At 48.5% G+C, this 25898-nt stretch overlaps 1 protein-coding gene across 2 annotated transcripts; it reads right to left on the bottom strand.

The window, feature by feature from the left end:
* Window positions 1–1143: 1143 nt before the first annotated feature.
* On the bottom strand, window positions 1144–8030 carry LOC122426622 (phospholipase A2, membrane associated-like). Of its 2 annotated transcripts, none has more exons than XM_043445686.1 (5): window positions 7922–8030; window positions 5665–5714; window positions 5336–5480; window positions 3921–4027; window positions 1144–1620 (listed from the first exon to the last, which is right to left on the bottom strand). In XM_043445686.1, the coding sequence occupies exons 2-5, from the start codon at window positions 5702–5704 to the stop codon at window positions 1478–1480; spliced, it is 435 nt and encodes a 144-aa protein (XP_043301621.1). In that variant the 5' UTR covers window positions 5705–5714; window positions 7922–8030; the 3' UTR covers window positions 1144–1477. The 2 variants fall into 2 exon arrangements, with proteins under 2 accessions (XP_043301621.1, XP_043301622.1); XM_043445687.1 differs by lacking the exon at window positions 7922–8030 and adding an exon at window positions 6101–6119.
* Between the last annotated feature and the right edge of the window lie 17868 nt (window positions 8031–25898).

Raw genomic sequence — 25898 nt, forward strand, 5'->3', positions numbered from 1 at the left:
TCCAGTACTCTTGTCTGGAAATTCCCATGGATGGAGGAACCTGGTGGGCTACAGTCCATGGGATTGCAAAGAGTCGAACACAAGTGAATGACTTCACTTTCACTTTACTTGGACTATAGACCCCCCAAACACCAGGAACACCGCTTCTGTTCTTTCCCAACAGGCCAGCAGCAGCTGCTCTTATCCAAGGTGGGAGAGGTGGAAGGCTGGGTTTTACTTGTAATAATAAGGACAGATGGAGACAAGCTCGACCTGGTACTTTACATCCATTATCCCTTTTGCTTTTCCCTCAAGCCCATGAACTTGGGACCAAAGTGATCTCCATTTAGATGAGAGAGTGGAAACAGTGTCAGACTTTATTTTTTTGGGCTCCAAAATCACTGCAGATGGTGACTGCAGCCGTGAAATTAAAAGACGCTTACTCCTTGGAAGAAAAGTTATGACCAACCTAGATAGCATATTAAAAAGCAGAGACATTACTTTGCCAACAAAAGTCTGTCTGGTCAAGGCTATGGTTTTTCCAGTGGTCATGTATGGATATGAGAGTTGGACTGTGAAGAAAGCTGAGCACCGAAAAATTGATGCTTTTGAACTGTGGTGTTGGAGAAGACTCTTGAGAGTCCCTTGGACTGCAAGGAGATCCAACCAGTCCATCCTGAAGGAGATCAGTCCTGGGTGTTCATTGGAAGGACTGATGCTGAAGCTGGAACTCCAATACTTTGGTCACCTGATGTGAAGTGTTGACTCATTGGAAAAGACCCTGATGCTGGGAGGGATTGGGGGGCAGAAGGAGAAGGGGGCGACAGAGGATGAGATGGCTGGATGGCATCACCGACTCGATGGGCATGAGTTTGAGTAAACTCCAGGAGTTGGTGATGGACAGGGAGGCCTGGCGTGCTGCGATTCATGGGGTCGCAGAGAGTCGGGCACGGCTGAGCGACTGAACTGAACTGAACTGAACTGTTAAGGCTTAGGGAAGTGGTGGTGGTGGGGATTCGACTCAACCTGTCTGGTACTAAAGTCTATATTTCTAACCCCGTATAGTCTACTTCCTTGTACTAGTTTGTCCTTACACTAGAAGTGCCTGTGAGCACCCCGACCCCCCCACCCCCTGCACACACACACACACACACACACACACAGTTTGCTGAATGAATTGCTTTATTCAGAAGAGCCAACCAGGAATGTAGCTGTTACAATTAAACAGGACGCTGGACTTGATTCAAGAGTAGGAGTTGGGAAAAAGTCTCTGGCTGCCCAAGGAAGCAGGGGGAAGGAGCCAGCATACATGCCAGCACTTTGAGCTTCTCATTCTGGATAGAAAGCTTCAGTCTGGGGAGGAGAAGGGCTCCTGGCTGGTCTCTAGGGTGGGCAAGAGGTTTTCCATCATTTGCTGGAGAATGTGGCTAGGGTAGGAAGTGGGGTGCTGAGAAGGAAACTCGGCATTGGTTGGCAGGGCTTCCAGGGTGAGGGCCTTTCAGCACTTGGGGGCACTCCCAAAGCACAGAAGGTTGTTGTAGTATTGGAGATTTTTATTGTAGGTCCTCCGGTTTCTATCTAAACAATCGGCAGCTGTTTTATCACATTGACACAGTTGACGCCTACAGTAGTCCTGATCACCTGGAATCACAATGGAATAAACGTAGGATGGGGATTTGTTTAAAATTCTATGGATTCTTGTGTGAATTCTGGGGGAAAAGACACAGTCCCTGTTTTCCCAGTTTCTAGTCTGAGACAAGCACCGATGTCCAGGCATTGCTGACTGATGGAGAGACAGAATTCCTGCCCTCAGGAAGCCCACACCCCGTCTCATGGGGACACCAGCAGTCATGCACTGGGATTCTGTGAAAAGCCTTGCTGTGAGACACTGTCTCTTCTCCCCAGCAGACATGTTCAGGTCCATAGTCCCTGGCTCCTGAGGTCTGGGAAGGGGTCTTGATAGGTGTAAGCCAGTCATGGTCACCCCTGTTTCCTTTGTAGTGATGAGTGTCTGGGGAGCATGTGCTCTTGCCCTGACCAATGAGCCACAAGGGGAAGTCTGCTGGGGGCTTCCAGGAAGGATGAATTTCCTCTCTCAGAAAGACAGAGGCACAAAAGGAAAATCTCTTCTGTAGGGTGAAGCCATAACTCTTGGAGCCCTAGACTGTGCCTTGGAATCACATCGCCAATGTGGCAGAGTGGACGGTTGGGAAAAGACTGGATCCTTGGCACACAGCTGAGGAGCTGCCCCCGCCCTGGCACTGCCCTCTCCCAGACTCTGTCACAGGAGAGTCAGACTTCTCCCTCTCTGAGCCTCTGTTAGCTGGGCATCTTGCTGCTTGTCACCCAGAGCCTGCTAAAGCCACAGAGCCTTGTGGAAGGTCATGATGGGAAGACATGCTTTCTGATCTTGGAGACCTCAGGCTGTTGAGGAATAGTCCATGGTTTCTCAAAATCTCACTCATGGGTCAGTAGGTCTGGGGCACTAGGCAATCCCTTCCAGCCACCACCCATCCCTCTCCTCCCCTCCACGGCCAAACTTGCTCCAGAACATTGTCTACACTCGCAATCTCTCTTCATCCCCCACCCCCCACCTCCCAACCCACTCTAATCTGGTTTTGCCTTCACAGATCCATGGGAACAGGTCCCACTGAGGTCCTCAGTGGTCTTTCTGCCTCTAAACCCAAGGAGCCTGGTCAGCCCTTATCCTGGAGGACCCGTCTATTAAACCGGCTGCTGTCAATCCTCTCCTCCTGGCCAACTTCTCGACCTTCTTGTCTCTTCCCTTCCTTCTCTGACTGTCCCTCCTCTGTCTCCTTCCTGGGCCTTTAAACACCAAATGGGTGGGTACCTTCAACTCTCCTCTCTCTGCGGCCGCCTCCTGAATCTGTGTCCAGACTCTCCCTTGAGCTGCTGGTTCCTTCATCCAGCTGCCTGCTGTCCATCTCCCTGGGTGTTCTGGAAGCTTCCAAACTCAACACGCTCCAAATGGAACGTCTCCTGCCCTCTCCTACCAGGCCCTCCTCAGTAGAACCATCCACACAATGGTACAGCCAGCCCAGCAGCTCCCAGGCACCATAAGAGCTTGGTCCACCACCAAGCTCTACCAATCTGACCTCAAATGCATCTCGATGGCACTCTCCACCCCTTGTATCCTGACCCACCACTGCCAAAGCTCAAGGGTTTCCTGTCTCTCGTCTGCATCATGACAATGCTCCCCAGTTTCATCTGTAAGCATCTACCCTTAGACAGAGCAAGTGTGAAAAGCAAGTATGATTGTACCACTCCTCCTGTTAAGTAAGTAAGTAAGTAAGTAAGTGAAGTCACTCAGTTGCGTCCGACTCTTTGCGACCCCATGGACTGTAGCCTACCAGGCTCCGCTGTCCATCGGATTCTCCAGGCAAGGGTACTGGAGTGGGTTGCCATTTCCTTCTCCTTTTGTTAAGAGCTCCCTAATTCTTTAGGACATAATCTAAATACAATACGGCCTGGAGACTTGACCGAGCCCCTTCCTGTCTCTCCAGCATCATCACTCACCACCCTGTCTCATCCTCACCTTTTCCTTCTGCAGCACAGAATTGTTGCAGTTCCCTCTGGACCCTTGTCCCTGATGTATCCTCTTGTGGGGATGCTCCCAATGCTCCTTCCCCCGACCCCTCTCAGCCTTGAGGACTCAGCTTGGAGATCACCACTTTTAGGGACCTTCCAGGCTTCCATGACCCTCAGGCTGTGTTCAGAGCCCTGACCTTTTTCTTACTTCCCCTCTGAGACTATCATGTTAGATTTTGATTTTCTTTCCTTCTCAGTCCACTATGAACTCCTTGAGGTAGGGACAGGGTCCCTTTTTTCTAGCTCGGATGCCCAGCGCAGTGCCTGGCCCAGAGGACACTCAGTAAAATGAACAGGGGAGGCTGGGTGGTGTTGTGGGTCTCTTTTCTTACCACAAACGATTCGGCCCCATTGGAAAATAAAGTTGTAGCTCTGGGAGATGGTGCGGCATCCGTGTTTTCGTAGGTTTTCGTAGCAGCAGTCATGGGCCCTGCAACACCTATGACAAGACTGAGCTATCGCGGCTGCCTCCCCAGGCCCCAGGGAGCCCAGGTGCCGGGAGCTGTCATGGGAGGTCCCGCCCGTGACGAGGTCATGAAGAAAATACTGGGCAGGTAAGGCCGTCCGGGACCCCATCCATGACGAGGTCACGAGGAAAAAACCTGACAGGCAAGGCCGTCTAGGATAAGGGACCCTCCAGGTTGGCCTCGGCCTCTACCCCACCCTGTATCCTCCCCCTTTTCTGCTGTTGTTCTTGTTTACCCTGCTGCAGATTCTTGTGTTGCCTGCCGAGAGCTCTCCTGCTCCTCTTTCACTGAATGAGGACAAACTTAAAACCCTGATTAATAAATCTTCTGGACGCTGGTACCCTATGAAGGGGCCAGAGATGAAGGAAATGCTTCCATTCAAACATTTCTCTGGCATTCTGGCTTGTTTGATAAATGTGTGATCTCATTGCAAAAAATGCTCTTGATTGTTCTAAACATCCTAAGCACAGTACACTAACAAAAGAAACTATTAAGCATAGGCCCCTTCGTGGGGTGAGAAAAGCTCCACAAATATGATAGCCACAAATGTGCCTAATAGAAAATACTTTAGATAGAGATTAGCTGGCGACTTCTTGCAGGTAGTTAACTTTTAGACTAAGAGCCTGTTTTGTGCCATATCTGCTGTTTCTGCAGTCCTTCGCATTTCTGTTCTGTAAAAATGTAATCCTATCTAGTTCCCATAGAGAAGACGCTTATTAAAAAGAAAATAGATTAATTATAAGAAAAACAGGGTCGGCTACTGAAGTTGCTTAAGTCACACCAGGTGCAAGCCATAAAATGTTAGCAGGCCTGAAGGCCAAATTATAAGAAAGACTCTTGTGAACGGAAAGTATGTGGGTGACATCCAGTTTCTGTTGAAGGTCAAGTTGCTGTGATGTTTTGAGATGCCCTGTGTGTAAGCAACATGCACTTCCCCCAAAGGTGTTGTTAAGGGTATAAAGGGGCTGTGCAAAAATAAACCCCAGACTCAGCCCCGAGCTTTGTCTCACTCTCTCTCTCATTCGCCGGACGCCGTTCATCCTGAGGGTTCCCCTGGATCCTGCTGGGGCTGGACCCCGGCACCCAGGGCCCTGTGCTCTCAGCCTCTGGGCCCCAGGACATTGGAATAGTTTACAGCAGAGTTTCCAAAAAGCTGGCTGCTTTTTAGGCCGGGACTTCCTGGGTTCCATGCTGATGGGACTAAAGCAGGAGGCTTCAGCTCCCACCTGCATTGGGGCCACAAGTGGGCAGAGGACAGGGAGGGCTGGGGCTGGCCTCACCGATCTGTCGCATCCTTGGGGGTTCCTCTGCTACCCGCACCACAGTGGCAGCCGTAGAAGCCATAAGCGGTCAGAGGTTCCTTTCCTGTCGTGAACTTGATCATTTTCCGGAAATCTGCCATAGTTCCATGGACCGGCAGCAGGCCTGGAAGGACAGCAGCTGGTGATGGGGCCTGGGACCCTACCACCTCCCTCTGCGTCTCCCTGCCACCCCCTTGCCCCCACTTCTGAGAGAGGGCCAGATGCACTGGGAAGGGAAGCTGGGGGATGAGGGTGCCTCCCTCCCTGGGCTGTGCCCCTTGTGGCCAGAGGTCAGGTTCAACACTTACCGATGGCCATGATCACTGCCAGCAGCAGGAGGGTCTTCATGCTGCGGGTTCTGTGGGGGAGAAATACAGACAGCCCAACCTAGATCCTCTAACAGGTGGTCCAGCTTCTGCCCCAGCCCCTGCTGTCCTGTTCACATTCAACAATCTTGATGAAGAGAGTCTTTAAAGGAGATCACAGACATGCTCTTCCATCCCAGGGGGGATCCAGTGTGGCTGCCTTCATCAGGCACACAGGACACGTGGAAGGGGCGTGTCCCAGCTTTGTCACACGATTCACTGGTCGAAACCACCTCTTCCCCCACGATACACTGCTGAGACCTCCATGCTCCTCACCCTCCTGAGAGTTCCTGGGAGGCTGTGACCAGGTCATCCCACCAAACTGGGAGATCCCAGAGGTCATAGGCTGTGTGTCCCCCAGTAGTTGCAGCTTACTCACCCCCACACTGGAGTTAAGGCTTGGGAATTCTGCTCATGGGGTTGGATCCACAGTGTTTTTCTCCAGAACTAAAGCAGCACCATCTTGTTCACCCTTACAGTTGCATATGTACAAACACAGTGTCACACACACTTCATAGACACACACACACACACACACACACACACTCTGTGCTCATCTACTAGTGCAGACATCATTTTACACAATATATTCACGTTCCCACACAACACACCTGTGCACATATATCCTCTTGTCACACCAAATCAGGCACGTGCAGGCCTGTGCTCATGGGTGCCTGCATGTGCATACACATACCTGTACACACACACACACACACACACACACACACACACTATAGCCAATCTTGAAGTCAGCCAGTGATCAGGGACTGGGTATTCATTTCTGTCTATTTACTTCTCAGAGGATCCCAAGTTAAAATCTCCAAGTGACCGCTTTGTTTATTCTGAACTCCAGTTAAATAGCTGATCCCTCTGGAAGCTTGGGGGTTGGTGGGGTGGGAAATAGGGTGGGTGTATGGCCCGTTATTGGTCTCAGAGTTTGGCATGTCCCTCCCCCTAGGCGACCCTCTCTTTTTCCTCTCAGCTGGCCTTATAGAGCTGAGGTTTTTCCATCCTTATGTGCCATTAGCTGATGCCAAAATTGTAGATTACTTTGTCATCTTTCCTGTGGGTCTCCGTCCTAAGTGAATAAATTCCCATACTGGGTCCGGGTGTGACCCTCCTGAACCCACTTCCAGGAGAGGGCAAGGGTTATCTGCTGCTGACCAGGGATTTTTCCTTTCTGCTGCTAAGTACGCCACCTGGGGATAAGTAACAAGGTATGTACTGGTATTCATCCGTTCCATAAACCAATCTTTCACAGGAAGTATGTACGAAGGCTCTTCAGAGTGGCAGGAGTCATGTAAGCCTCTCAGGAGGTGATGAGAACTTGTCCTATGAACTGGGACCCGGGGGACCCCAGCAGGAAAGGACTTCAGGGGAGCAGGTGGTCCCTTCCTCCGACTGGGACCAGCGCCTCCACCCTTTCTTCTTGCTCCTCTATCGTCTCCTCTCCTCCCCAATCCCCCACCCCGCCGCATCTGGAAAAAGCCAGAGACTGTCCTGGAATTTCCCCTCCACGTACAGCTGCCAGCTTGTCTCCTGTCCTCACCTGATGGAGCTGATTGAGTCTCCTGGGATCTATTGCTTTTCCTTTTTCAGTCTCAGGGAGACAGTGACCCTAGTTTTCATTTCTAAAACTCTTTTCCAGCCCTTTAATAGTGCTCAAATTCAGCTCCCAAGGCCTTCAGTCAACACTTTCCAACACACATCCCCCCAAAAGCCAGTGTGGCAGCGGCTATGTTGCCCATCACCATTCTACCTGCTCCCCTCCACAATCCCCAGGCGTCCCTCCAGGTTAAGCCCAGGAGACTGAATCTGGCTAAGAGAATATGGGCATCAGTGCTGAGGACCACTGCCAGGATGCAATGAGGTAAATATGTGTGCCATGCCCCAGTCTTCTGTGCCTCGCAGGACGGCGGGAGCTGGAGGCAGCTTGGATCCCTGAGTCGCAGCATGGAGGACACCCATTGGAGAGCGTCCCGCAGACCCTCAGCGGTCTTTGTCTGGGTGAGAAATACAAGTTTCTTGTGTTAAACCAATGATCATTGAAATCAGTGACTAGGAAAGCTGTCGCATGGTCATCTCAACCCCTCAATAGCCAGGGTTGTGGCCGGACAAGACCGTATGGTTGTTACTACTGCAAGATGCCCTTCAGCAATAATCATCAGAAAACTCTGAAAGAATAAAGGTCTTTACTTACAGGACCTGGAAGTTACACAGCGCACCTGGGACCCCCAGGGAGGTCAGAGGGAGAGAGAGCTGGAGATCACTGGTCTGTGGCTCTCCTTTTACTGGGGTCGAGGGGGAGCTTACAGTTTCGTGTGCTCACCCTTTATTGGTGGATCTCAACCATGTGAGTCCATGTGAAACATGGGAAGAGGAACAACAGGTGGCCCCAAATAGTCAGACTAACCGAAATCTCCAATACAAAGGCGCCTGAGTGAGGGGAGGCATATGGCCCTTTATGTAGTCATGTGGCTGGCAAAGTGTTTATTCTAGATAGTGGTCTTTGAAGTTGGGTGGCTGGCAATCAGAGGGTGTCAACCTCTAATCTAAGGTTATCAGGAATTTACTTTACCAAAAACTAAACAAACCCCCAAACAACCATCAGGATGTTATGGGACCGAGGTCCGGCTGCTCGGCACTTGAAAGGCGATAAAAAGGACAGGTTGGTGGAAAGGAAAGTTTGTTTTATGTTGGATGCCGGCAAATGGGTGGGACAGGGTTGTGGAGGACAGCTGCCTGTCCAAAGCCAGACTCCTGAGAATAATCAGATATAGGCTTTTATAGAGAGGAAAAGCGTTACATGCATAAATATGTATGTCAACTCTCAGAATCATCTTGAAATTGGTCATCAGTGGTTTAACCAGCATCATCTTGATTGTTTTAAGAACATTTTATCTTCACTGTTTTAAGAGCCCACAAGGGCTTCCATTGTGGCTCAGCTGGTAAACAATCTGCCTGCAATACGGGAGACCTGGGCTTGATCCCTGGGTTGGGAAGATGCCCCGGAGAAGGGAAAGGCTACCCTCCAGTTTTCTGGCCTGGAGAATTCTATGGACTTTATAGTCCATGGGGTTGCAGAATCGGATACAACTGGGTGACTTTAACTTTGGGCTTCCTTTGTGGTTCAGCTGGTAAAGAGTCTGCCTGCAATGCGGGAGACCTGGGTTTGATCCCTGGTTTGGGAAGATCCCCTGGAGAAGGAAAAGGCTACCCACTCCAGTATTCTGGCCTAGAGAATTCCATGGACTGTGTAGTCCATGGGGTTGCAAAAAGTTGGACATGACTGAGTGGCTTTCTTCTTTATTTTCTATAGTCAAAGCTATGGTTTTCCAGTAGTCATATACAGAGGTGAGAGCTGGACCATAAAGAAGGCTGAGAGATGAAGAATTGATACTTTCAAACTGTGGTGCTGAGGTCACCCTGCTTATTTAACTTATATGCTGAGTACATCATGAGAAATGCTGGGCTGGAGGAAACACAAGCCAGAATGAAGATTGCTGGGAGAAATATCAATAACCTCAGACATGCAGATGACACCACCCTTATGGAAGAAAGTGAAGAGGAACTAAAGAGCCTCTTGATGAAAGTGAAAGAGGAGAGTGAAACTTGTCTTAAAGCTCAACATTCAGAAAACTAAGATCATGGCATCCAGTTCCATCACTTCATGGCAAATAAATGGGGAAACAGTGGAAACAGTGAGAGATTTTATTTTTTGGGGCTCCAGAATCACTGCAGATGGTGACTGCAGCCATGAAATTAAAAGATGCTTACTCCTTGGAAGAAAAGTTATGACCAACCTAGACAGCATATTAAAAAGCAGAGATATTACTTTGCCAACAAAGGTCCATCTAGTCAAGGCTATGGGTTTTTCCAGTAGTCATGTATGAATGTGAGAGTTGGACTATAAAGAAAGCTGAGCACAGAAGAATTGATGCTTTTGAACTGAGGTGTTGGAGAAGACTCCTGAGAGTTCCTTGGACTGCAAGGAGATTCAACCAGTCCATCCTAAAGGAGATCAGTCCTGGGTGTTCATTGGAAGGACTGATGTCGAAGCTGAAACTCCAATACTTTGGCCACCTGATGTGAAGAGCTGACTCATTGGAAAAGACTCTAATGTTGGGTAAGATTGAGGGCAGGAGGAGAAGGGGACGACAGAGGATGAGATGGTTGGATAGCATCATCGACTCAATGGACATGAGTTTGGGTGGACTCTGAGAGTTTGTGATGGACAGGGAGGCCTGGCGTGCTGCAGCTCATGGGGTCGCAAAGAGTCGGACATGACTGAGCAACTGAACTGAACTGAACTGAACTGAGTCCCTTGGACTACAAGGAGATCAAATCAGTCAATTCTAAAGGAAATCAACCCTGAATATTTACTGAAAACACTGATGCTGAAGCTGAAGCTCCAATACTTTGGCCAACTGGTGTGAAGAGCTGTCTCATTGGAAAAGACTCTGATGCTGGGGAAGACTGAAGGCAGGAGGAGAAGGGGACGATGGAGGATGAGATGGTTGGATGGCATCACTGACTCAGTGGACATGAATTTGAGCAAACTCCAGAGACAGTGAAGGACAGGGAATCCTGGCGTGCTGCAGTCCACAGTATTAGAGCTGGACATGACTTAGTGACTGAACAACAGGTGTTCATCTTCCGTTCCATGGTTGGTTTGTTTCCCTTTCTGTGAAGCCAAATCTCAGAATTGTGGAAGCTTATGTGATAGGTACAGTCTGGTCATTGCGTAGTTAACTTCTTCCACCTGGTGGGAGTTTGAGTATCTATGAGAGCTCTCAGGAGACGACTCAGAATGTTTACTACAGCTCTTGAGGAGGAACTAAAGATCCTTGGCTTGCTTACTGATTACATTATTATTATTTGGTCTCCTCTGACTGCTTTCCTTTGTTCCTGCACGTTCTCACTTCTCTGATTAAACTTACTCTTTGGCTAAGATGTTTTCACAGACAAAAGGCAGGTAGAGGACATAGAGGGGGCAAGGACCATAGGGTCCTGCTTGGGTTCAAGGCTTTCCTCTACATAACCTATCTAAACGGACTCACAGTCACCTCAGGCAGTGTTCATCTTGAAGATACAGTTTCCCTGAAGAGCTAGACCTGTATTAAGCATTGACTTGTGTCCTCGCCAAATTCCTGTGTTGAAGGAATTTGTTTACTGGGTTTACTCTCCTCTTTCACTTTCATCAAGAGGCTCTTTAGTTCTTCTTCACTTTCTGCCATAAGGGTGGTGTCATCTGCATATCTGAGGTTATTGATATTTCTCCCGGCAATCTTGATTCCAGCTTGTGCTTCATCCAGCCTGACATTTCACATGATGTGCTCTGGATACAAATTAAATAAGTAGGGTGACAGTATACAGCTTTGGTGGACTCCTTTCTCAATTTGGAACCAGTCCGTTGGTTAGAATGTCTGATTCTAATTGTTGCTTCTTGACCTGCATACAGGTTTCTCAGGAGGCAGGTCAGGTGGTCTGGTATTCCCATCTCTTTAAGAATTTTCCACAATTTGTTGTAATCCACACAGTCAAAATCATCCGGGCGGTGGTCAAAACCATCCCCAGGAAAAACAAATGTAAAAGACTAAATGGTGGCCTGAGGCGGTCTTACAAATAGCTGAGAAAAGAAGAGAAGCTTTACAATGGCCAGGACATGGAAGCAACCTAGATGTCCATCAGCAGATGAATGGATAAGAAAGTTGTGGTACATATACACAATGGATATTACTCAGCTATTAAAAAGAATGCATTTGAATCAGTTCTAATGAGGTGGATGAAACTGGAGCCTATTATACAGAGTGAAGTAAGTCAGAAAGAAAAACACCAGTACAGTATATTAACACATATATATGGAATTTAGAAAGATGGTAATGATGACCCTATATGCGAGATAGCAAAAGAGACACAGAGATAAAGAACAGATTTTTGGACTCTGTGGGAGAAGGCGAGGGTGGGATGGTTTGAGAGAATAGCATTGAAACATGTATATTATCATATGTGAAATAGATCACCAGTCCAAGTTTAAGGCATGAAACAGGGCACTCAGGGCTGGTGCACTGGGACGACCCTGAGGGATGGGATGGGGAGGGAGGTGGGAGGGGGTTCAGGATGGGGAACACATGTACATCCGTGGCAGATTCATGCCAATGCATGGCAAAACCCACCAGAATATTGTAAAGTAATTAGCCTCCAATTAAAATAAATAAATTAAAAAAAAAAAAAAAGAGAAGCAAAAAGCAAGGGAGAAAAGGATAAGGTTTTATGGTGGGCCTAATGTGGTATGCCCTTCACAGATCACTGCCTTGTTGTGGAAAGCGGCTCACGTAATTCAATGAAACTATGAGCCATGTCATGCAGGGTCATCCAAGGTGGACGGGTCATAGTGGGAGTTCTGACAAAACGTCATCCCCTGGAGGAAGGAATGGCAAACCACCCCAGTATACTTGCTGTGAGAACCTCGTGGACTGACAGAAAGATTTGACACCAAAAGATGAGTTCCCCAGGTTGGAAAGTGTCCAATATGCTACTGGGAAAGAGTGGAGGACAATTACTAATGGCCCCAGAAAGAATGCAGCAGCCAGGCCAAAACAGAAATGATGCTCAGTTGTGGATGAGGCTGGTGATGAAAGTAAAACCCGATGCTGCAAAGAACAGTATCTCATAGGAACCTGGAGTGTTAGGTCCATGAATCAAGGTAAATTGGACATGGTCAAGCAGGAGATGGTAAGAATAAACATTGTCATCTTAGGAATCAGTGAACTAAAATGGACGGGAATGGATGAACTTAATTCAGATGACCATTATATATAATACTGTGGGCAAGAGTCCCATAGAAGAAATGGAGTAGCCTTTATAATCCAAAAAAGAGTCCAAAATGCAGTACTTGGGTGCAACTTCAAAAATGACAGAATAATCTTGGTTCTTTTTCAAGGCAAGCTGTTCAACATCACAGTAATCCAAATCTATGCCCTTGCTACTAATGCCGAAGAAGCTGAAGTTGATCCATTCTATGAAGACCTGGAAGACCTCCCAGAACTAATACCAGAAAAAAGATATTTTATTCATCACTGGGGATTGGTATGCAAAAGTAGGAAATCAAGAGATGCCAGGAGTAATAGGCAAGTTTGGCCTTGGAGAACAAAATGAAGCAGAACAAAGGCTAACTGAATTCTGCCAAGAGAATGCCTTGTCAGAGAAAATACCCTTTTTCAACAACACAAGAGATGACTTTACACATGGACATCACCAAATGGCCAATACCGAAATCAAATTGACTACATTCTTTGTAGCTGAAGATGAAGAGGTTGTAAACAGTCAGCAAAAACAAGACCTGGAGCTGACTATGGCTCAGATCATCAACTTCTCATAGCAAAATTCAGACTTAAAGAAAGTGGGGAAAACTGGTAGGCCAGCCAAGTATGACTTAAATCAGACCCCCTATGAATATGCAGCAGAGGTAATGAATAGATGCAAGGGATTAGGTCTGGTAGAGAGAGTGCCTGAAGGACTATGGATGGAGGTCTGTAATATTGTACAAGAGGCAGCAAACAAAGCCATCCCAAAGAAGAAGGAAAGCAAGAAGGCAAACTGGTTATCTGAGACTCCTCTGTCCATGGGATTCTCCAGGCAAGAATACTGGAGTGGATTGCCATTCCCTTCTCCAGAGGACTGTCCTGACCCAGGGATTGAACCCAGGTCTTCTGCATTGCAGGCAGATTCTTAACCAACTGAGCTACAGGGAAGTCCTAGCTAAAGAAAGAAGAGAATTGAAAAGCAAGGGAAGAAGGGAAACATATATGCAACTAAACACAGATTTCCGAAGAACAGTACGGAGAGAAAAGAAGGCCTTGAATGAACAGTGTATAAAACTAGAAAACAACAGAAGGGGAAAGACTAGAGATCTCTTGGGGAAAATTGGAGATATCAAAGAAATATTTTTCCCAAAGATAGGCACAATAAAGGACATAAACGGTAGAGACCTAGTAGACACTGAGATCAAGAAGAGATGGAAAGAATACTTGGAAGAGCTGTATAAGAAAGATTGAAATGAACCAGACTGCTGCAATGGTGTGTTCAGCCACCCAGAGCCAGACATTCTGGAGAGCAAAGTCAAGTGGGCCTTAGGAGGCACTGCTGTTAATAAAGTTAGAGGATGCTACGAAATTCCAGTAGAATTATTCAAAGCCCTAAAGGATGATGCCATCAAGTGTTGCATTCATATGTCAGCAAATATGGAAGACCCAGCAGTGGCCACAGAACTGGAAAAGGTCAATCCTCATCCCAGTCCCCAAGAAGGGTAGTACTCAAGAATGTGCTAACCATCGGACAATTGCACTCATCTCCCATGCTAATAAGGTCATGCTTAAAATCTTGCATGCTAGGCTTCAGCCTTATGCAAACCAAGAACTTCCAGATGTCCAAGCTGGCTTTAGAAAAGAAAGGGGAACCAGAGATCAAATTGCCAACATTCACTGGATCATAGAGAAAACTAGGGAATTCTAGAGAGACTTCTCCCTCTGTTTCTTGACTACACCAAAGCCTTTGACTGTGTGGATCATAATAAACTGTGGAAAGCTCCTATAGAGGATGGCAATACCAGACTATCTTACCCGTCTCCTGATAATCTGTATGCAGGTCAAGAAGCAACAGTCAGAACCCTGTAGGAACAACTGATTGATTCAAGGTTGAGAAAGGAATACAGCAGTGCTGTCTGCTGTCACGCTGTTTGTTTAACCTATAAGCTGAGCACATCATGAGACGTGCCAGGCTGGACGAGTTACCAGCTGGAATCAAGACAGGTGGGAGAAATATCAACAGTCTCAGATATGCAGATGATATCACCCTAATGGCAGAAAGCGATGAGCAACTAAAGAACATCTTGATTTAGGTGAAGAAGGAGAGTGAAATAGCAGGCTTAAAACTAAATATTAAAAAACTAAGATCATGGCATCTGGTCCCATTACTTCACGGCAAATAGAGGGGGAAAAGGCAGAAGCGTGTCAGATTTCCTCTTCTTGGGCTCCAAAATCACTGCAGATGGTGACTGCAGCCGTGAAGTCAGAAGATGTTTGCTTCTTGGCAGGAAAGCTATGACAAACCTAGACAGTGTGTTGAGAAGCAGAGACATTTCTCTGCCAACAAAGGTCTGTACAGTCCTTGGTTGTGAGAGCTGGACTGTAAGGAAGGTGGAGCACTGAAGAATTGATGCCTTTGAACTGTGGTGTTGGAGAAGACTCCTGAGAGTCCCTTGGACAGCAAGGAGATCAAACTGGTCAATCTTAAGGGAAATCAACCCTGAACACACGTTGGAAAGACTGATGCTGAAACTCCAGTACCCTGGTTATCTGATGCTAACAACTGGCTCACTGGAAAAGTCCCTAATGCTGGGAAAGATTGAGGGCAGAAGGAGAAGAGGACATAAGAGGATGAGATGGCTGGGTGGCATCACCGATGCAATGGACGTGAACTTGGACAAGCTTCGGGAGATGGTGAGGAACAGGGAGGCCTGGCGGGCTGCAGCCCATGGGGTCACAAAGAGTCGGGCACGACTGGCTGACTGAACAACAGCGACAATGCGGGATGACTGGTGTCTCTAGAAAGAGGAGAGATTCGGACCCACACACGCCTTCACTGGGAGAATTCCAGGTGAAGGTGAAGGCAGAGATCGAGGTGGGGAGGTTTTATAAACCAAGCAATCCTAAAGATGGCCAGGACACCACCAGAGCCTGGGGAGAGGAGGGAACAGACCCTCCCCCACAGACCTCAGAAGGAGCAAACCTCATTGGCACCTTGTTCTGAGACTCCTGGCCTCCAGAACTGAGATACCAGAAATTTCTATTGTAGCTTTCTATTAAGCTACTCAGGTTGTGGTACCTGGTACAAATTCCTACCAAATAAAAAAACACCTCAGGTCATCTCTGTGGGTCTTTGCAATCTAGGATGTGGCTGTGGCCATGAAACCATCAGCCACCCCTGACAGTTCACCCTGAGGGGATTCAGGATGGAGGAAAAAAGAGGATACTGGCTCTACTAAGTAAGGGGCTGACCACAGCAGTGATTGCATTAGGCCCAGACTCTTGCATCTTCCCATACATAGAAAAGTGACAAATTCATTAATTTGCGATATCTGGTTTTCCTTTAGTTGGCAGTAATCTTTTGATGTTTGACTCCCTGGGCATTTTTGTTTGCTTGCTTGTTTTGCAAAAACACCTACATATCTTGGCTCTTCCCTTACCCCTGAGGACAGTCCTCAGACCTACCCAAGAGGCTGTGTCCAGGCTGAAGTCCTCAGTAATGCCCCCAAATAAAACATAATTCTCAACATTTAGGTTCTGCATTTTTTTTCCATCAACAGATTTTTGCTTCTCATGCCCATTTGTTTTAGGCCTAAATGAAGTTCAGAGGTGATGGGCTAGAACTCGGCCTATTGATAAGCACCTCAGCTTCACAATACTGTTGTTTCTATACATCACCCCATACATCCTGGTGGCCCCTGGTATCACGTCCAGGTCCCCACACTCAAGGACTCTGATGATGTCACACTGCCTCTCCTTTTCCATCTTTTCAGGATTTTCCCTAAGAATTCAAAGTCCATGGTTTAGCTTCTTGTTCTACCACCTTTATCCAAGGACTAATTTAGCACCTGGAGTGCATTACTGTAAAAAGAAATACTCTCACAGGGCTTGCATTTTAGTGGAGAGAGACCGACAAGAAAACAAAAGATACAATAGGCGAATGACATACAATTGGTCCTTGAAGGGCTCGGGGGTTAGGGGCACTGACCCTCTGCACAGTTAGAAATCTGAGTGGGCTCTCAGTATCCACGATTCCCCATATATATGGATTCAACCAACCCTGGGTTATGTATCAATGTAGTGCCTATGATTGAAAAATATTCTATGTGTAAATGGACCTGTACAATTCAAATCCTTGTTGTTCGAGAGTCAACTGTGCATTCGGGAACAAGCTTACGGTTGCTGGGGAAGGTTGGGGAGAAGGAATAGTTAGGGAATTTGGGATGAACATGTACACTCTGCTATATTTTAAATGGATAACCAATGAGGGCTTACTGTATAGCCCATGGAACTCACCTAAATGTTATGTGGCCGGCTGGATGGGAGGGGAGTTTAGGGGAGAATGGATACATGTATATGCATGGCTGAGACCCCTCCTGTTCATCTGAAACTGTCACAGTATTGTTGGTTAGTTTGCTAAACCCTTATAGGAAATAGTTAAAAAAAATAAGAGTCAACTGTGGAATGTTTGGTGAAGCTGAGAGGAAGGGACATCTCTGCTGGGGCAGCAGGAGCATCATGGGGAAAGGAGGCTGCTACTTCACATAGGATGGACGCACTCCAACAGGATAGTCAGCGCTCAGAAAAGTTTTCCTAAGTTTTAATAATTAGAAGAGTCAGCGTATTATCAGCGGTCACTTCCAGCAGCCGTATTACGGATGAACTTTTTCTGTACTCCGTTTCCTAATCTTCCCTTTGTGAGGAAAAATTATTCATGACTCTTCCTTTTTTTGAAAAAATCTTCTAATTTGAAAATATATTTACAAGAAAGTAAAGAAACTTTGGGCTTCCCTGGTGGCTCAGCTGGTAAAGAATCCGTCTGCAATGTGGGAAACCTAGGTTAGATCCCGGGGTTGGGAAGGGATCCCACTCCAGTATTCTGGCCTGCAGAATCCATGAACTGTATAATCGATGGGGTCGCAAAGAGTCCGACACGACTGAGCGACTTTCACTATGGAAGAAGAGAACAGCCAGAAGCCTCATTGAAATGCAGCCAGGCGACCAGAGCGGGAGCTCTCACATCCTGTAAGGACAGAAGAGCCCAGTGGAAAGAAGGAAAGACTCCCTTCTGGGAAAAGACTCAGCCAGTGAAAAGACATGGACTCTGTTTGCTAGAGCCCTTCCCCACTGTACACAGCCAGCGGCTCGGATGCCAGTTATTAAAGAATTCTGGTCCAGGTGGGAATATCTCAGGGGAACCCAGAATAACAAGAGGGGAATTAACATCCCATTGAGGGTAGGACCAGCTACGTAATTTGTGGGTCCCAGTGCAGGATGAAATGCAGGATTCCACGTCATTAACAACATTGAGATGGCTGGGACAGGGCAGTAAAGTAGGCGCAGTGCCCCCTGGGACTCTGCCTGGGTCACAAGCCCAGGAAGCCAGCCCGGGGTGAGGGGAGAAATGCCCTGAAAGTCCCCGTGGCGGTCTGAATTCCCAATACGTTGACCCACCTTCAGCAGGCTGGCAACGTGGGAGGACATGCCTTACAGAAGACGGGACTATGCCTCCCCCAGATCCAGAGCAGTCCTGCTGTTTGCCCCCAGCTGGCCAGCAGGAGCTGCTCTTGCTCAGGGAAGGAGGGTGGAAGGCTGGGTTTTACTCGCAGTGAGAAGCACAGATGCAGACACACCAGGCCCAGTGCTTCACACCCAGGATCCCTTTTCCATCTTTAACAGCCTGTGCGCTTGGTACCAAAGTGTGGTCTCCTTAGATAAGGGCACTAGGTTCATGGACATGGTGGTGGGATCTGACTCAGCCGTTCTGACTCTAAAGCTGCTATTTTTAACCTTGGATTTTCTTGTACTAATTTGTTCTTGCACTAGAAGAGCCAGGGAACACAACACACACAGACACAGTCACACAGACACACTCACACACGCGCACAATTTGCCAAATGAACCGCTTTATTCTGAAGAGTCAACCAGGAGTGTAGCTGCCACAGCAAAACCTGAGGTTGGACTTGAAGAGGACTGAAAGGGTGGGAAAATTGCCTGCCTCCCAAGGAAGCAGGGGAAGGGGCTGGGCATCCATGCCCAGACTTGAGATTCTCCTTCTGGACAGAGGCTTCTATTTGGGGAGAGAAGAGCTCCTGGTTTGTGTCTGGGATGGGAGAGGGGGTTTCCTTCATTTGCCAGGGAACGTGGCTAGGCTAGGGAGTGGGGTGCCAAGCGAAAACTCAGCTTTAGGAGGCAAGGTGTCCAGGCTCAGGGGTTTCTCAAGCACTTTGGACGTATTCCCTCTGCACCGACGGTTGCTGTAGTATTGGAGCTTTTTATTACAGGCCTTCTTGTTTCTGGCAGAACAAATGATTGCTATTTGATCACATTTGCACCATTGACATTTAAAGTAGGTCCGATCCTCTAAAATCACAAGAAAATAAGCATGAGATGAGTGTGTGCGTGCCAAATCACTTCAGTTGGGTCCAACTCTTTGTGACCCCATGGACTGTAGCCCACCAGGCTCCTCTGTCCAAGAGATTCTCTAGGAAAGATACTGTCCTCCAGGGGATCTTCCCGACCCCAGAGATGGAAGCTGAGTCTCTTACGTCTCCTCTATTGACAGGAAGATTATTTATCGCTCGTGCCACCCAGGAAGACCAAACACCAGATGGGGGTTCTTTAATATCCTAGGGTTTTTTGTGGGAAACCCGGGGGAATAGACACAGCCTGTGTTCTGCCAGGGTTTCTAGTCTGGGAAAAGCACCAATGTCCAGATATTTCTGATTGATGAGGAGACAGAATTGCTGCCTGCAAGAAGCCCACACCCCGTCTGATGGGGGCAGCAGCAGCTGAGCACTGGGATTCTGTGAAAAGCCTCCCTGTTAGCCCTTGTCTTTTCGTCTCCATAGCCGTGTTTTCAGATTCAAAGCCCCTGGCCCCTGGTGTCGGGAATGGTTCCTGATAGGTGTAAACCAGTCATGGTCATCCCTGTTTCCTTTGTAGTGATTAGTGTAGGGGAAGCACGTGACCTTGATCTGACCAGGGAGCCAAGAGGAAAAGTCTGCTGGGGCTTCCAGGGACAGTTAATTTCCTGTCTCAGAAAGAGAGACGTGCAAAGGGGAGGCCTCTCCCGTAGGGTGAGTCCACAACTCTTGGAGCTCTGAGCGTGCCTTAGCGTCACACTGACAACGTGGCGGAGAACACTAGGAAAGGCTGGACTCTTGTCAACCCAGCTGGGAAAGCTGCCCCAGTCCTGACACTGCCTTCCATCTTCTGTTACAGGAAAGTCAGACTTCCTCATTGTTTGAGCCTCTGTTAGTTGGGAATTTTGATACTTGCTAGCTAGATCCTTCTAAGGACACATAACTTTATGGAAAGGTCATGACCGGGAGATAAAATTTCTGATTTTAGGGAACTCAGTCTGTTGGGGAATAGTCCACGGTGTCTGAAAACTGCACTCACGGGTCAACTGTCTGGGGCACTGGGAAATCCCTTGCAGCCACCATTCCACCCCCCTTCTCTCCTTCACAGGCAAACTTGCTCTGGATGGTGGTCCACACTTCTTAGCTCTGCTTCACTTCCCACCCACCTTCCAACCTGCTCTAATCTGGCTTTGCCCTCACAGTTTTGTGGAAACAGCCCCCACTGAGTCCTCAGCCGTCTTCTTGCCTCTAAATCCAAGGAGACTGCTCAGCCCTTATCCTGGATGATCCCTCTGTTAAACCAGCAGCTGTCAATCCTCTCCTCCTGGCCGACTCCTTGAGCTTCTTGGCTTGTCTCCTCTCTCTCTGACTGTCTTCTCTCTCTTCTTTCTGGGCCTTGAAGCATCAAATGAAGCATCAGATTGGGGGTGGGGGGATACATCCAGCTCTCTTCTTTCTGCGGCCGCCTCCTGAATCTGTTTCCAGACCGTCCCTTGAGCTGCCAGTTCCTTCATCCAGCTGCCTGCTGCCCATCTCCCTGGGTGTTCTGGGAGCTTCCAAACTCAACATGCTTCCTATGGAACTCCTCCTGCTCTCTCCTACCAGGCCCTCTTCAGTTTTATGACTGACACAGTTGTATAGCCAACCAACAATCCCGCTCAACCACCACGCTCTGTTGATTCTATCTCAAATATATCTTGATGGTACTTTCCACCTCTTGCATCCTGACCACCATTGCTATATGTCAAGCTCTCTCTGTCTCTTTCCTGTTTCACAACAATGCCACCCTCCGCTTCTGTCTCCATCCACCCTCAGCCAGAGCAAGTCCTCTGAAATGCAAGGCTGGTCGTGTCACTCCTTTCCCCAGGAGCGCGCTAATTCTTTAGGACAAAACGTGACCAGAACACGACACCTTTCCTCCTCTCCGGCGTTCTCCCTCACCGCTCCGTCTCCTCCTCACGCTTCCCTTCCGCAGCTCGGAACCGCTACAGCTCTCTCTGGCCCCCTGGGCCCTGCCGTGTCCTCTTGTTGGGACGCCCCAACCCCCCTTCCCCTTGACTCCTCTCCGCCTTGAGGATGCAGCTTGGAGGTCACCACTCTGAGGAGCCTCCCTCGGCCCCCAGGCTGTGTTCAGAGCCCCGCCTTTTCCTTACTGCGTACTGGAGTCTACCGTGTTGTTTTCCCTTTTCCTCACTTCCCGCTCACCTGTGAGCCCCTTGAGGCAGAGACCCGCCCCCTGTATCTGGCTCTGGTGCCCAGCGCAGCGGCCACAGGAGAAAGCGCAGAGGAGGCCGGCGCAGCTGTGGAGCTTGTTCTCACCGCAGATGATTCGGCCATAACTGTCTACTTCAGGAACTTGGTGCCATGCCCACGATTCCGCAGCTTTCTGTACCACCGGTCATGCACCCACAGCACCCGGGACGAGACTGAGCTCTCGGGGCTGCCTCCCCACGCTCCAGGGAGCCGGGTGCCCCGTGGTCTCTGCCCGCCTTGGGAGAGCCCCAGGGACACGGGAATAGTTTAGAGCGCAGTGGCCACCAGTTGCCTGCTTTTCCAGCCGGGACTCCCTGGAGTTCTTTGACAATGGCATGAGCCTTCAGCTCCCACCCCAGCTGGGGCCACAGGTGGGCAGAGGGATGGTCTCACCATCTGGGGGGTGGGCTCACCGATCCATTGCGTCCTTGGGGGATTCTCTGCCACCCACTCCGCAGTAGCAGAGCCTGTAACTGAACAGGTCTCCCTTCCCTGTTGTGTGTGTGATCATTTCCCCCCAATGCACCACATCTCCACGGACCTACAGGAGGGCTGCAAGGAGGGTGCCGGTGATGGGGCCTGGGACAGTGTGTGCTCCCGTGCCTCTCTGCCAGTCCCTGTCCCCTCCCCACAGAGAGGGGGCTGGATGCAGTGGGAAGAGAGCCTTGGGACTGAAAGTGCCTCCCTCCCTGGGCTGTTCCCCTTCTGGGGAGAAGTAGGGTCCACTCTTACCAAAGGCCATGATCATGGCCAGTAGCAGGAGGGTCTTCATGTTGAGGGTTCTGTGGGGGAGAAGTACAGATAGACTGGCCTAGACCCCTCTCTCAGGTGATACTAGCTTCTGCCCGGGCCCAGACTGTCCTGCTCACATTCAACAGTTCGGATGAAGAGAGTATTTAAAAGAACCTGCAGACATGCTTCTCAATCCAGGCAGGTCCTGCGTGACTGCCTTCATCAGACACACAGTACACGTGGCGAGGGTGCTTCCCAGCTTTGGTAAACATTTCACTGTTCATGACCGCTCCTTCCCCCATGAAACACTAATGAGACCTGCATGCTTGTCATTTGAATCAGTGTTCCTGGAAGGTTGTGACCGGGTCATCAGAAGAAACTTGGAGATCTCTGAGGTCTAAGCTGTGTGTCTCCCATTAGATATGTGTTACTCACCCTCCAGACTGGAGTCAAGGCTTGGGGATTCCATTCATGGAGTCAGATCCGTAGTGTTTTTCTCCAGAACTAAAGCATCACCCTCTCTTTGAACCCTTACACAGGTACATACACAAACACCTCCTCATGCACACACACACAGTCGAGCTCATCTACAAGTGTAGACATTCTTTTACATAATTTATTCATGTACCCGCACAACACACTTGTGCACACCATACCCTCTTGTCTAACCAAATCAAGTATGTGCAGTCTTGTACTCACATGGACACCATAGCCACTCTGGAAGGCGGCCGATGATCAGGGACTGGGTATTCATTTCTGGCTATTTACTTATCAGAGGATCCTGAGTTGATGGCTCCAAGTGACTGCCTTGTTTATTCCTAACTCCAGTTAAAGAGCTCATCCTTCTGGGAGCTTTGGGATGGGTGGGCTAGGGGATGGGTGGGGACCTAACTCCAGTTAAATAGCTGATCCTTCTGGGAGCTTAGGATGGGTGGGCTAGGGGATGGGTGGGGATACCACCAGTTGTTGGACTCAGAGTTTGGCATGCCACTGCCCCTAGGCAATCCTCCTTTTTCCCTTCTCATCAGCAGTACAGAACTGAGGTTTTTCCATCTTTATGTGCCATTAGCTGATGCCAAAACTGAAGATTATTTTGTCATCTTTCCTGTGGTCTCTCTCTGAGTGAATAAATTCCCATAACCAGGTCTGGGTGTGACCCTCCTGAACCCACTTCCAGGGAAGGGCAAGGGCCATCAACTGCTGACCAAGGACTTTTTCTTTCTGCTGCTAAATACACCAGTTGGGAATAAGAAGAAGGGCAGTAAGTGTTATTCACTCATTTCATAAACCAGTCATTCAAGAGGTACATACTGAGCCTCCACAAAGTGCCAGGACCCCCGTGAACCTCTCAGAAGGTGATGAGAACTTGTCCTGTGACCAGGGACCCCGGAGACCCCAGCAGGGAAGGGACTGCAGTGGGGCAGGTGGTCCCTATCCTGTGACTTGGACCAGCACTTCCACCTTCTTGCTCCTCTTTCTTCTCCTTTCCTCCCCCCAACCCCCCGCAATCTGGAAAAAGTCAGAGAGTGTTTTGGAATTTCCCTTTCAAGTATTGCCGCCCCCTCATCCCCAGTCCTCACCCATTTGGAGATGGAGCTGATAGACACTCCTTGGATCTACTGCTCTTTCTTCTTCAGCCTCAGACAGACAGTGACTCTATTTCCAAAACAGATGCCTGTTTCAAGCCCTTCACCACTCTAAGAATTTAGCTGTGATGGCCTTCAGTTAACATTTCCCAACACCCATCCCTCAAAAGGCAGAGAGCAGAGCCTGTGATGCCCACCACCTTTCTGCTCGTTCCCCACGTTCTCCAGCCCCCACTCCAGGTTAGGCCCTGGAGACTGAATCTGGTCAGGAAAATGTGGGCATCAGTGCTGACGGCCATGCCAGGCTGCAACGAGGTAAATATGTGTGCAGTGCCCCAGGCTTTCTCTGCCCCCTCATGTTGGAACCAGAAGCTGGAGGCGGCTTGGATCCCTGAGTCACAGCATGGAGGACACTTGTCAGAGAAAGGCCCGCAGACCCTCAGTGGTCTTTGTCTGGGTGAGAAATACAAGTTTGTTGTGTTAAACGACTGATCTTTGATATCAGTGACTAGGAAAAGTGTTGCATAGCACTCTTAACCCCTTAATAAGCAGTGTTGTGGCTGGACAAGACCGTATGGTTTCTACTACTGGAAGATGTCCTTCAGCCACGATCATCAGAAAACTTTGAGAGAATAAAGGTTTACTACTTACAGGATCTGGAAGTTACACAGCGCACCTGGGACCCCACGGGGAGGTCAGGGGTAGAGAGAAAGCTGGAGATCTCGGGTCTGGGGTTCTACTTTTGTTGGGGTTGAGAGTGGGGGCCTAGCGTTTTGTGTTCTCACTCTTTGTTGGTGAATTTAAACCATGTGAGCATCACTGTAAAGTGCTGGAAGAGGAAAAACAAGTACCCAAAAGAGTCAAATTAACCAAAATCTCCAATACAAAGGAGCCTTAGAGGGGAAGCAATATGGCCCTTTATGTAGTCATGTGGCTGGCGAGGTATTTATTCTAGATAGCTGTCTTTGAAGTGGATATCAGGCATGAATCAAAGGTTGTCAGGCCCCAATTAAAGGTCATCAGGCACTTAATTTACAAAAAACCAAACAAATCCTGCAACAACTGTCAGGATGTTACGGAACTCAGGTCCGGCTGCCTGCTGCTTAAAAGGCCATAAAGAGGAGAGGTTGGTGGAAAGTTTGCTTTCTGTTGGATGCTGACAACGGGGTGGGGGTAGGGTACAGAGGGCAGACGCCTGTCCAACAGATAATCAGGTATATGCTTTTACAGAGAGAGGGAGAGGGCTACATGCAGAAACTGTACAGTCAGCTCTCAGAGTCATCTTGAAATTGGTCATTGGTGGTCTGACCAGCGTCACCTCGATTGCTTTATGTACAGTTTATCTTTTGTAGTCAAAGAGATAGTTTTTCCAGTAATCATGTGTGGATGTGAGAGTTGTACCATAGAGAAAGCTTGCATGCCGAAGAATTGATGCTTTTGAAGTGTGGTGCTGGAGAAGATTCTTGAGAGTCCCTTAGATTGCAGGGAGATCAAACCAGTCAATCCTAAAGGAAATCAACCCTGAAGGTTCATTGAAAGGACTGATGCAGAGTATTGAAGCTCCAATACTTGGGGCACCTGGTGCCTAAAGCTGTTAAGTTCAGTTCACTAGCTCAGTTATGTCTGACTCTTTGCGACCCCTTGGACTGCAACATGCCAGGCTTCCCTGTCTATCACCAACTCCTGTAGCTTACTCAAACTCATGTCCACTGAGTTGGTGATGCCATCCAACCATCTCATCCTCTGTAGTCCCCTTCTTCTCCCGACTTCAGGCTTTCCCAGCATCAGGGTCTTTTCAAATGAGTCAGTTCTTCGCATCAGATGGCCAAAGTATTGGAGTTTCAGCTTCAGCATTAGTCCTTCCAATGAACACCCAGGACTGATCTCCTTTAGGATGGACTGGTTGGATCTCTTTGCAGTCCAAGGGACTCTCAGGAGTCTTCTCCAACACCACAGTTCAAAAGCATCAATTCTTCGGCACTCAGCTTTCTTCACAGTCCAACTCTCATATCCATACATGACTATTGGAAAAATCATAGCCTTGACTAGATGGACATTTTTTGGTAAAGAAATGTCTCTGCTTTTTAATATGCTGTCTAGGTTGGTCATAACTTTTCTTCCAAGGAGCAAACCTCTTTTAATTTCATGGCTGTGGTCACCAAGTGCAGTGATTTTGGAGACCCACCAAAATAAAATCTGTCACTGTTTCCATTGTTTCCCCATCTATTTGCCACTAAGTTATGGGACCAGATGCCGTGATCTTCGTTTTCTGAAGATCATGAAAGCTTTAAGCTTTAAGCCAACGTTTTCACTCTCCTCTTTCACTTTCATCAAGAGGCTCTTTAGTTCTTCTTCACCTTCTGCCATAAGGGTGGTGTCATCTGCATATCTGAGGTTATTGATATTTCTCCCGGCAAACTTGATTCCAGTTTGTG

This window comes from Cervus canadensis, chromosome 24 (genome assembly GCF_019320065.1).
Source record: "Cervus canadensis isolate Bull #8, Minnesota chromosome 24, ASM1932006v1, whole genome shotgun sequence".
NCBI classification, from domain to species: domain Eukaryota; kingdom Metazoa; phylum Chordata; class Mammalia; order Artiodactyla; family Cervidae; genus Cervus; species Cervus canadensis.